The sequence below is a fragment of the Helobdella robusta genome (assembly GCF_000326865.2).
Source record: "Helobdella robusta unplaced genomic scaffold HELROscaffold_5, whole genome shotgun sequence".
NCBI lineage: Eukaryota > Metazoa > Annelida > Clitellata > Rhynchobdellida > Glossiphoniidae > Helobdella > Helobdella robusta.
Genome location: NW_008705254.1, coordinates 996,331 through 1,009,535, shown reverse-complemented (window position 1 = coordinate 1,009,535; position 13,205 = coordinate 996,331). Strand labels below are relative to the sequence as shown.

Genomic DNA, 13,205 nt, shown 5'->3' with positions numbered 1-13,205 from the left:
CCGAACCAAGCCAAGCTGAGCCAATATGTGTAGATTTATAAGCGCTTTTATATTAAATTTTTTCTCGATTTTTAAACGAATATCCCAATATAACAAATTCTCCATCCTATTTTAACTTTCTTTGATGCTTTTTAATCAGTCAGGTCACAAAAATCATTTCGATATCGCAATGAAATCAATTTGAATTTTTTTTAATTATTGATAAAATTTTTAAATTGTTGATAAAAATAACTAGTATATATAGTATAGTAAAAGGTTTAAAATTTTCTGAGAGAATTCAAAATAATTTGATACTACACCACTACACAATTGTACAATTTGAATGTGTAAATACAACATTATAAATGTATTATAACTACGTATATATATCTATCTATCTATCTATTTTTTTTATTTAGTTCTGCCTGCGTATGATATTTTGTCAAATTTATTTGATAGGAATTGAATATAACCTTTATACTGGATGATTAACTACCATGCAGTAAAATAACTACAGTTAACATGATACCATTTCCTCCAACAATTTCACAACGAATTGCCCATACCATATAATTAGAATAAATATAACGGTCTTCGCTCATTTTTGACAGTCGAACAAGGAGCTTACTTTCGGAGGAAAATTGGAGGGTAATTTTAAAACCGATGCAATTTTGTAAGCCAATAAGCCAATAAAGTCAAATAGTCCGACCCATAGTCACAACGTTTAAAAGTGAGTTTATTTTTCAGCACATCAACAATAATGGCGGAAGACGACAACGCGGAGACTTTGGAAGAACAAAACGCAAAGAAAGCTGCCAAGCACGATTCGGTTGGTGTGGCCGATTTAGAAAAAGTTACAGATTACGTTGAGGAAGCAGAGATTGGGGCCCAAAACATTGGCGACGTGAGTGAACTTTTCAATAATTTACTTTTATTTTTCTTACTATCAAATCTGCTCAGCTAGTTGCTAGTAAAAGCAAAGTAACTCTATTCTAATTTGTCTAATCAACTATTAAAATTTCCCCAAATCAAATTTTTATAAATATATTAAAAATACTAAATATAAGACCTGGCAGCGACTAGAATGACTAATTTGTAAAATCACTCAGGCTATAAAATTAGTGAATGCCCGGGGAACAAAGGATGCTACGGAGAAACAGTTGAAAGAATCCGAGTTGTCTCGAGTGAAAATAAACAAAGAGGATGTCGATTTAATTGTTAGATTTTCCATTTTCAATATACTTTTTTGAATATAAATTATAATTTAACTTTAAAGTAGTTGCTAATGAATATTAATATAATATTAATTAACGAATATTATATTAATTAATTAATTAATACAATATTTATATATATGTATGTATATATATATATAAAATATACTGTTTCAATATTTATATATATGTATGTATATATATATATAAAATATACTGTTAACTTAATCTTTGATATTTACAAAGTCAAAAAAAATATTGCCTGAAAAATTTATTCATCAGATGAACGAGTTAGAAGTCTCTAGAACTGTGGCAGAGAGGGCCTTACGAGAACACAAAGGAAACCTCTATGAAACCTTAATAACACTAACAGACTAACCTAATATTCAAAATTAGAATTTTTTGTTTTAATAAAAAAAGCGTCGTTGAAAAGAATGACTAAATGCTTTAAATTGTTGCAGATTTTTTTTTAATTTCCGTCGTAATTGCAGTCTAAAACGTCATTTCAACTAATAAAATAGCAATGAAAATGATATTTAATCATTCACAAATGAAGTTTAATTCTCAAAAAGTATATTTACATTTAAAAACATATGAGAAAGTAAAAAACTTGAAGACGACATATATGTATACATATATACATATGAACATACATGTACTCTCAGTTAATTAGTTACATCGCTGTTAACACTTTAAAAACCTATAATAAGCAAAAATTTAAACAATAAATAATGCAACTGCCACTAAATCAATATAATTAGCTAAAAATAGCAAATTATTACTCATCATGTAGTAATTGTAAAGTGTAGTAAGTGAATGTTAAGTAATTGTACAGTAGTAATATAAATGGTTTATGAACGCTTCATTGAGTTTGGTTCTATCAGTATAAACACCTCAAAACCTTGAAACCTTAAAAAAAAACTATCTCTACAAGACGATAAATAAATTCATTCAATCAGAATAGATGAAGACATAGACAAATTTAACTGGTTTCAAATAAATTTTTTAAATTTAAATGAATTTAAAATATTGATTTAAAATAATTTAATTAGCATACTCACTTCAAACGTCGAAGGAGATTCAGAATGTTAATGATATTCAACTTGAATATTTTTGTGATTAGCAGTTAGAAAAGTACGAAGAATTTTAAAACATGAAATGAACTTTTACCACTAAAATTCACCACAAAGTGCTAAGTTACGAAAGTAAAAATTAAGTACACGCATACAAATAGACACACACACGCACACAAATAGACACACACACGCACACACAAACAGACAGACACACACACAAACAGACACACACACGCTTAATTCAAGTTGTTAAAGTTACAGGAGGAGCAAACTAAAAAATGTTTTATCTACAAAAATACATTATGAACAATTGCTCGTTTAAATGCATGCAATTTGATGATGACGACGACGACGACGATGACGATGATAATAATAAAAATAATAAGAAGAATGATGATGAAAATAAATATTAGGAAATTACTTTTTAAAAATTCTAACCGACATTAATAATATCATTAACTGTTTAATGTTAGTCGCAACTGATGTTTAAAATGATGCAGATGATGAAGAAACGAAGAATGAATGAATGTACAATGATGAAAATGATGAATGAATGATAAAAAGGAATAATGATTATAGCAACGATGATGAATATTATTCGTAATTAATAAATAATGAAATCAAACTATTCGGACTTTAAAGTTTTAAAATTCAAGACCAAAATAAAAGGCGACGATGAAGATGAGTGACAAGGACAATACGGACGATGATGACAACAAAAATGATGGGATGGTGATGAAAGAGATGACGATTAAAAATGGCGATAGTAAGAACATAATGCCTCACGCACAAACGAGGTAATCAAAGTATGACGTCATCGTCAGAATCACTGAGCCAGCACTGAAATGATACTGCAGCAGGTCTCGAAGAATTCCAAAATTCGGTAGGGACGACTCGAGACTGAGAAGTCGACGTTAGCCATTAAGTTCATCTCCTTCTCGCCCAACGTAGATACTGTGCGAGTGTATTGTATTGTATTGAATTGTATTGTATTGAATTGTATTGTATTGAATTGAATTGTATTGAATTGTATTGTACTGAATTGTATTGAATTGTATTGCACTGTAGAACTGCACTGTGTACGTTCACCGACTAGAACAGTAGTTGTGCGTGCCTGTGATTGGTCATCATCTGTACAATACACACGATACAATATGACAACACACAACGAAAACTGAAAACAAAAAACAAACCCGGAGGAGACGAAGTACAAAGATCACCGCCGCTACTCAGAACGCCAGAAACAGAGCCACCAGCCACAGAGCCACTAGCCACAGAGCCGCTACCACCAGAGCCACCAGAAGCCCCATAAGAATCCTCGGTTTGCTTCTGGGCAGTCATCCTTTTGACTTTGGCGGCATCAGGATGGTCGGTCGTGTTCAGGTTCTTGAAGTCGAGAAGGAAATTTTTGCCATCTACCTGGTACAGCTGCAGGCCTATTTTGATCTGGAGAAGAAGAAGGTGGATGTTGTTGTCGGTGAGTGGGATTTTCAAAAAAAAGTCTACATAAGCAACACGGACGCGCGCGCACACATACACACAGACACACACACAAAATGATAAACGTACGAAATCTCCAGGGGTAGAGCCTGGTCTTCTTACTCTCAGTGAGAAATTATTCACTATTTTCCACTCCTTATTATTATTGTATTGTATGGAATTAATGTGAAAATAATTATATATATATATATATATATATTAAATTTAAACTTTCAAAAAAACGAATAATTGAATAGATAAATATGAATGAAAGAATGAATGAATGAATTAAAGAAAGATCAATACGAGAAAAAAAATCTTACATAGTTCAACGATTTCAATGCCCTATATACCTCTTGCATAATGTCATGAGGCTTGCTTTGAGATCTTATGCCTTCAAATAAAAGAAAACAATAATAATAATAATAATAATAATAACAACAATATTTTTATTATTTTGACCTACCTAGATGCCATTTTGCTTTCTTGAGGGGTGGATTTTTTCTATCGAGTAGCATTATGGGCTCAAGCGCGGGAGTTGTGTGGATTTCTATTTGCATTTGTTTGTTTGTTTGTGTGTGTATTTATGTGTATGTATGTGTGTTTGTTTGTGTGATTGTTGTGTTTATATGTGTGTGTGTATGTGTGTTTGTTGTGTTTATATGTGTGCGTGTGTTTGTGTGTGATTGTTGTGATTATGTGTGTGTGTATGTGTGTTTGTTGTGTTTGTGTGTGTGCGTGTATGTGTGTTTGTTTGTATGTTTGTGTACGTTTACATGTAGATTTACGCCACTGTGTGTTGTCTGTCGTTGTTTGAACGCGTGGCCGGTTAATTTTCTAAGTTTAATTTCACTTTTGAGAGATGAAATAAGATTTTTTTCTCATTCATTATCCCCCACCTGGCATTCTCTCCGGATGCGGTTTCGACTGCTCGCTTGACTTCTGAACAATTTAAAAGTGAAATAAAAATTAACAAACAAAATAATAAATAAGATTAGTAGCAAAAACAACGACAACATTAGAATCACTAATCCCCAACCATAACGTCTCCGGCAAAGTAGAAATCCTTAATTCTGATCTTTGGATCAGATTCGTCTGAGATTCTTTTGTTGTCGACAATGAGGTTGTAGGCAATGACCAGCTGATCCTGAGGGTCTCCACTTAGCAGAGCATGGTGGACATCTTGCTCTAGAACCTGACACTTCTGAGTGGGTGAGAGAGAGAATGGATGAATGAATGAGCGAGTGAATGAGAGAGTGAATTACTGGGTGAATGAATGAGAGAGTGAATGAATATATGGGTGAATGAATGAGAGAGTGAACGAATGAATGGATGAACCAATCAATCAATCAATTGTCAATCAATCAATCAATCAACCAATTTAACAACCAATCAAATCAATCAATCAAACCTAACCATGCATATCACCAATGGATAATATTCCCTGAATCCCTAACTGACCTGACAAACTTCTCTGATAGCATCAGTGTCAACAACGGAAGCATCAACATCACTTGCTGACGGAAACAAATACTCGGGCAGGTCCACTTTGAACCAATCATGTTCTCTGTTTGTGTGAAAACAAGAGGGGTGTTCAAGTTGAAAAACAAAAGATAAACCAATACCAATTAATTCACGAAAACTGGTAAGTGAAAAAAACTCCAAATAAATTTACAAACAAAAGTAATAATGATAACTTGAAAAAAATACACTCCCACACACGCACGCACACACACACACACGCAGACACACACACACACACACACACACACACACGTACTTAATGTCTTTGATAGTAGCTCTTTTTATGGGATCCAACTGAAGCATTTTCTTGATAAGATTAGCCGGTGTGGGCGCAACATAATCGGGAACCAGGAAGATGCCAGCTGTGTGTGTGAGAGAGGAGTGTGCAAGGTTAAATAAATACGAGAATACAGGAAAACAGGTACAACAAAGGTGCAAAAAAAGGTGCCAAAAAATACAATATGAAGGTTTTAAAAACATATGATGAAGATGAAAAAAGGTACATTTAAAGGTGCTAAATTGATACAGCAGAGATCTTAAAAGATGCCAAAAAAGTGCAAACTACAAAAAAATGGCTGAAATTTACTAGAAGATGCAAAAAAAATTCCCAAAAAAGAGCCACAAAGGTAGAAAAATAAATTAGACGATACTTTTGATCTTTCTGAACAGGGAGTTGACATCAGCATCGTCGAATGGCAGCTGGAAGATTGAACAATAATTTCAATTTACTCAAAAAAAATTGTGAAAAAGAATGAATGCAAAATGAATGAATGAATAAAATATGAATGAATGATTAAACAAACGAATGGATGAATGAAATGAAACAACTTCACCCACCATTCCACAGAGAAGGGTGTAAAGGACAACTCCACAACTCCATACATCCACCTCAGGCCCTGCATACATCCTGCGAAAGTCATCGTCGTCATCGTCATCATCATCACCACTATCACCATGATGGCCATCATCATTATCCTCATTATCATTACCATCATCATCATCATCATAACCATCGTCGTCGTCATCATCATCATCATAACCTGCCAGCAATGACTTCTGGAGCAGCATAATTAGGCGAACCACAGCTTGTCCTCAGGAATTCTCCATCCATCATCATGTTAGAGAGTCCTGATGATGATGATGACAACGACGACGATGATGATGGTGATAGGCAGAATAATGATGATGATGTTACATACTGATGTTGATGACACAAAAAAAAATCACAGAAAATGCTAAATTTTTTATAACACCACTATTATAATTTCAACCCAACCACCATCATCATCATCATCCTTTTCACTACCACTCTCATCAGCATGCTCATCATCCTTTCCACCACCAACACCATCATCATTAACATCACCAACCCAAAAAAATTCTCACCGAAATCGCATATCTTGACATTTTTATACTTATCCAGCAGTATATTTTCAGGCTTCAAGTCTCGGTGTACTACCATGTGCCTATGGCAGTAATCTATGCCTGTCTCGTTAGCATAATTTATTCAATGAGCATTTGAATATTAATTAGCCAGTTAGCCAACTACACTAGCAGATAGCCAATTCAATAAATATTTAACAGCATAGCATATAAGATGAATTTTATATATGTCAGTGCTTTGTTACAACACTAGCTGCTGCATTGACAAAATTTTTTCAAGAAATTTTTAGGTAATTTATCCATGGAGTAGCGTGAAAATTATATCATTAGTATTTTTGGTATACATTTTTAGTAGTTGTTTTATACTAGCCAGATATTACTTGCTGAAAAAACTTTCTCGCCTCTGCTTCTTGTAGCTGTGTGGATGGATTTTAATTTAAAATATCAATTTATTCGAATCTAAATGAATAAAAAAATTATCTAATTAATGATCCATTAATTAATTAACTAACTAATTAATTATTTAATTAATTATACCCTTTTGTTTTTAACAATGTAGCCAAAGAGTTCTCCACCTTGAACGTACTCCATGATCATGAATATATCAGTCGGGGTACTAATGACTTGGTACCTATTGGTTTAGTTTAGTTATTGTTATCATTGTTATATTATATTACATTAACATTATTATAGTTATTGTAATTGTTATATTAAAATAACTATTTATAAAGTATAATTAATAATTTAATTAAAATAATACTAATTATTATTACTAATTGTGATATTATTGAAAAATTGATTTTTGTATAGTGTATGCCAGTATGTGTGTATTGTATGATTGTGATGAATATAAGTAAGAAAATTGAATAAGAAACTTTACAATTTAATGATGTGAGGATGTCGAAAGAGTTTCAAATTCTGAATTTCTCGTCTGATTTTTCCCACGACATTCATGTTCCTAATTTTATCCCTATTTATCACTTTTATGGCTACTTTGTGGCCAGTCAATTGGTGGACACCCACTTTAGAAATTGACATAAACATAGAAAAAATTAATTACTTACATTTTTTATTTTTAAAATTGTAAATTTAACTTTTAATTATATATTTTAATTATTTAAAATATTAAATTGTTTATTTACATCAAATTTAACAGTTTAAACTTTAAAACTTTAAATTTTAAAATTTAACCTTTAACTTTTCCAAAAGTTCCACAGCCCAGAGTCTCTTTGAGAACATACTGGCCTATTTTAACTTGCGAAACTAACGGACGTTCGGCCATTTTTAAAAAATTTAACCTTTTAACTGATAAAAAAATGTCAATTTTATGAAAAACCTTTCCTTAGATCACAAATTCGAACTTAGTGAAAAAAGACCTGCTAGCTAAAAACGGATGGAACAAAATTCAGGGGTGGGCTGGTTATTTAAAAATTTTGCAATATCAGAGATCCATTTTTCCAACAAACACCTGAGTTTGTTTCGGTTAAAAGTCATTTGGTCAAATAAATTGATGGTTGTTTTCAACAAACTTTATACAATTTACTAAATTTACAAATGACATTATTACAGAATTAAACCAATTAATCATACAATCTTGCATTAATTCAAGTGAATTAAAATAATATTTTATCATTCCAGTCGTGACCTGGTTTATCATCCTTCACAAATTTGACCTCATTTATCTTTTAAACAAAAGATAAGATTTATCAGAGAAAATATCTTATTAAAACATAATGAAGGAAATTTGAGTTTCAACTTTCAGCTACCTTTCCTTTCATTACTTTTACTGTTGCTGCTACTACTGCTACTACTATTAGTACAACTACAAGTACTGCTACTACTACTGCTTCTTCTTTAATGATACTACTGCAACTAATACCCATGCACACACACGTACATGTTGCTACTACTACTGCCGCCGCTACCACTACTACTACTACTATTACTGCAACTATTGCACACACACACACACACACACACACACACACACACACACACACACACACACACACACACACACAGGCATACATATACACACATTCATACATACAAACGTACATTTATTAGCGATAGTGATGAACTAGACGTGTGGTATTTTTTGTATGCATGTTTGTCTGTGTATGTGTATGTACAAGTGCATATGAACAAACACACAGACACACACACACACACAGATACACACATATTTATATTTATATATATATACACACAATATATATAATATATATATATATATATATATATATATATATATATACGTCTGTAAGTATATAAATTGTTATATGTAACAGTGCATGCAACTAGACCAACAACACTGAAGAACATTCGTTCGAGAGATGCTGACAAACATACAAAAATGCATACAGATACAAACAGATAACAACAGGCTTCTCTAGTATAGCTTTTCCACAAATTCCAAAATGTACAGGTGAGTCAGATGAATTATTGAAAACTCTTTAGCAGATTACTTTTACAAATATTTGAGTGTAGTAATAGTAGCAGACGCAGCAGTAGTTGAAGTAGCGGCAACAATAGGAATAGTTGTTGCAGTAGTGGTCGTAGAAGTAGCAGCACTTGTACAAGCAGTAGTAGTAGCAACAGTAGTAGTAGTAGTAGTAGTAGTAGTAGTAGTAGTAGTAGTAGTAGTAGTAGTAGTAGTAGTAGTAGTAGTAGTAGTAGTAGTAGTAGTAGTAGTAGTAGTAGTAGTAGTAGTAGTAGTAGTAGTAGTAGTAGTAGTAGTAGTAGTAGTAGTAGTAGTAGTAGTAGTAGTGGTGGTGGTGGTGGTGGTGGTGGTGGTAGTAGTAGTAGTGCAAAATTCACTACGGTTATTACAACATTACATCCAAGCTGAGAAATTCAAGGCGTTTGTTAGTGTGTAAAATTGCTAAGCAGAGTTCATAGCAAGAATAATAATGAGAATTATTACCTTTTCAAATCCCTCTTATTATTATTACTAATATTATTGCAATATTAGCAAAACCGATTTCGTTTAACGTTATAAATATACATCGTGTAATTTGTACACAATTATAAAGTGTTTGGTGTTAGTCTAGTCTAGTTTCTCTTTCTCTCTCTCTCTCTCTTTCTCTCTCTTTCTCTCTCTTTTTTCTCTCTCTTTCTCTCTTTCTCTCTTTCCCTCTCTCTCTCTCTCTCTCTCTCTCTCTATATATATATATATATTTGAACGGAGCTTTGTGATTGGCTGATGCAAGTTTTGTTGGAGCAATACTGAAAGAGGTTATGAATATCAGTAAGATCTTTATTACCATCATCATCGTCATCATCATAGTCTTTTAATAAATGATTATCCTTATTCTAATCATCATCTTGATCGTTACTATCGCCTTAATCATCTTAATCATCATCTTAATCATCATCATCTTAATCATAGTATCATCATCATCATCATCCTAGTTTTCATTATCATCGTTCTCGTCATCATCGTCTTCGTCGTCTTCATCTTTTCAATATATATATATATATCATCATTGCAATCATCACTGTCTTAGTCGATATTTTGTTGTTGCAGTTGCTTTCCGTGTGAGGTAGTAGTAAAAGAGAGAGAGAAAAAGAGAGATAGAGAAAGAAAAAGAGAGATATATAACGAAAGAAAGAAAGAGACAGACAGTGAGAAAAAGAGAAAGAGAGAGAGAGAGAAAGAAAATAAAGCAATGAAATTTTTTCATGAATAAAGAGTTAAAATAAAATAGTGCTCTTATTGCTGCTGTTGTTGTTGTTTGGTAAATTTGAATATTTATTAATTTCTTTAATAATTTCTACTTGAATTAATATTGGCGGTATTTCTTGAACTGCTGAATTAGACAAAGGATATGTCCGAAGGATGTATTTGTACCACGTGTTTTTCAAATAAATATATGGATAGAAAATATACTTCTATAGAATAAATAGATAAATAATTTATATCATTGTTATATATTTAAAAAAATTACAAAGTGATTTTTAAAAACATTTTCAGAGAAGAATTTTTTTGTCTTGCACACGTTCTAGAAGGTTCTTGAAGCAATTAACGACGAAAATAATAAAGAAATAATAAATAATAATAATGATAATAATTAATAATAATAACAACAACAACAAATCATAATAAAAATAATAATAAATAATAATAATAAGTAATTATGCCGCTGCCATCTTGCTTAACTTTTTTCCAACAACTTAAAGAGAAATCAGGCGTAGTTTGTGTATTTAGATTATAATTAAATAAAGTAATAATAGTAATAATTAATAATAATAAACATATATAATGATAATAATTTTTTAATCTTTCCACCTTTGGCATTCTAATCTGCAGCACCAATTCTTCTCGTGAAAAAGATTTGATCAGTAGATCAATCAGACGTAAAACGCCGAATAATAATTAATGATAAATAAATAAATAATAATAATAAATAATAATAAAGAAAAGACACACATATGGATAATACGTGGTTTCTAAATAACTCATCAGCTAGGTTAGCCGTAGACGACGACGATGACGACGACGATGACGACAACGATACCGAAATCGCTACGTCATCGTCGGTACAAGGGGGTACGTCAGCGAATAAGTCAACCCGACTGGAAGGGTTAGACGGAAGAACGAGAAAGATGTCGACACCGGACGATATTTCCCTCGACGGCTCGGACATCAGTCGGTCCGGAGCTATGATTGAAGGGACGAAATTATTAGTCGAAAGTCTTCGGGAGAAAATCGCCGATTACAGCGAAAAATTGAAAAACAAGAAAGAGAAAAATTGGCATAGTCGATCTACTGAAAGCCAAAAAAAACGACTACGAAGACATGAGGTACCACTACGAGACACTCATTGAACAACTGGAGCACGAAACCAGCAGACTCAAATCCGAGAAATCAAGATTATTAGATAAATTAAAACTTCCAGAAAGCGAGAGAGCATCCTTATCGCTGGAAGAAAACGTAATCGCGGAATTGAAGCAAAAATTAGAAGAAACAGAGTCGAAACTGACGACGGCCAGCATGGAAAATGAGGAGCTGAAGCAAGAGGTGAGGGACTTGCAGCTGGAGATGGAAGAGGTGCAGGACCAATTCAAGGAAGATGAATCAACACACGTCAAGGAACTCAAGAAAGAATTGGAGACCGCTTTGAAAAATAATCGAATATCTCTTTTTAAGTTGAGAAAAGCCGAGAGAAAGATTGAAAATTTGGAAGGCGAGAGTTCGCAGCTTCAAGGAAAGATAAAAAATTTCGAACATACCTTTCAGGTTGGATCATCTTATTTTGGAATTTTTCAAATGAAATATTTTCTAAACGGATGAAAAATTCAGAATTAATTTTTGATAGTTAAACAAATTAACTTGCATAATGAAACATAACAACGATTCTTTTATTTGATGTGACAGGGTTCTTCAGATAAAAAACGGATTTACACGTTGGAGGAAGAGTTGAGAGTTTCAAAAGACCTCTGCTCCAAATTCAGAGAACAGCTGGAGAAGCTCATGCTAAAGTCGCCAAACAGCAATTCTAAGGAGGTAGCATTGAAATTTTGACTATGTAGACAGACATGTTGGACCATCCTTATTTTTTATCTTTTGTTAAACTCTTTCTCTTACTGAAACTCCATCTATTTTCAATGCTGGCCGCGAATTTCTTCACGTAGACGTGCGTTTCAAGAATAGTTATTATTTAATTTCGTTTAGCTACGCACCCACCGTCTCTCGTCTACAATTGCCATATAACAATGCCATATAACTTGTCATGCCATATAACTTAATTTTGCAGTTTAATTAGTGAGTTAGTTACATTTTTATGGCGTTATTTGTTAATATTTGTATTAACTAGTAAACAAATTATATACATTTTACATAAATATATACAATTAATTTCAATTAAAAGCAGAAATTAACTAAATTAAAAACAAATTTTAGATTGATAAACTGAAGGAGAGCATTGAAGATTGGAAAGAAAAGTTTGAAATATCTCAGGCAGATTTGAAAGCAGCTAAGAAGAAAAGTGACCAACTGGAGAAATTTCTAGGCCAGAAGAAGAACCTAATGAGAAACACATCGGCTCCCGATTTGGAATTCAACTCTCTCGATGATGATGACGCTGATGATGATGACGTCAGCAATGATGATGATGATGATGATGGGACTATAATAGTCCCATCATCATCATCATCATCATCATCATCATCATCTTCAAGGTCGTCGACGATAATAGAGTCGATATTAATTAATAAACACTAATTAATTAATACTAATTAATATTCATTAATTTTATTATTCTTAGTTTATATTTATGCCAATTTTTTGCCATTCAACTAGTTTAAAAGGAGGCATTTTTGGACTCAATGAACGAAGATATTTTTAAAAATTACCATTAAAATTTTCAAAGGAGGTTACAAAAGTTAGAGAAAGAGTTGGGCGCGACGAAGAGAAAGTTAGACGAGGTGATGCGAGATAATGAAAATTTGCTCTGTGCCGTCAAGTATTTAAAATCGAAGATGGAGAAACATGAAAATAGCAGCAGGTGTGTATGTGCGTGCACTTTGCTATGGCAAGTAGCTTCAT

General features: G+C 32.5%; 2 protein-coding genes across 2 annotated transcripts; one reads left to right on the top strand and one right to left on the bottom strand.

The window, feature by feature from the left end:
- Positions 1–739: 739 nt before the first annotated feature.
- HELRODRAFT_67931 (hypothetical protein) lies at positions 740–1,571 on the top strand (the record flags this gene model as incomplete). Its single annotated transcript, XM_009026915.1, has 3 exons — positions 740–883; positions 1,089–1,196; positions 1,476–1,571. 3 exons carry the CDS (start codon positions 740–742, stop codon positions 1,569–1,571), a joined length of 348 nt encoding a protein of 115 aa, XP_009025163.1.
- A 1,524-nt stretch (positions 1,572–3,095) lies between these two features.
- HELRODRAFT_155987 (hypothetical protein) lies at positions 3,096–7,937 on the bottom strand (the record flags this gene model as incomplete). The annotated part of the gene is made up of 20 exons (XM_009027118.1): positions 3,096–3,162; positions 3,341–3,344; positions 3,568–3,715; positions 3,839–3,904; positions 4,072–4,142; positions 4,215–4,252; positions 4,542–4,551; positions 4,648–4,690; positions 4,788–4,952; positions 5,210–5,315; positions 5,529–5,634; positions 5,923–5,971; positions 6,110–6,179; positions 6,313–6,400; positions 6,659–6,757; positions 6,819–6,822; positions 7,036–7,071; positions 7,193–7,286; positions 7,536–7,677; positions 7,847–7,937. 20 exons carry the CDS (start codon positions 7,935–7,937, stop codon positions 3,096–3,098), a joined length of 1,497 nt encoding a protein of 498 aa, XP_009025366.1.
- Between the last annotated feature and the right edge of the window lie 5,268 nt (positions 7,938–13,205).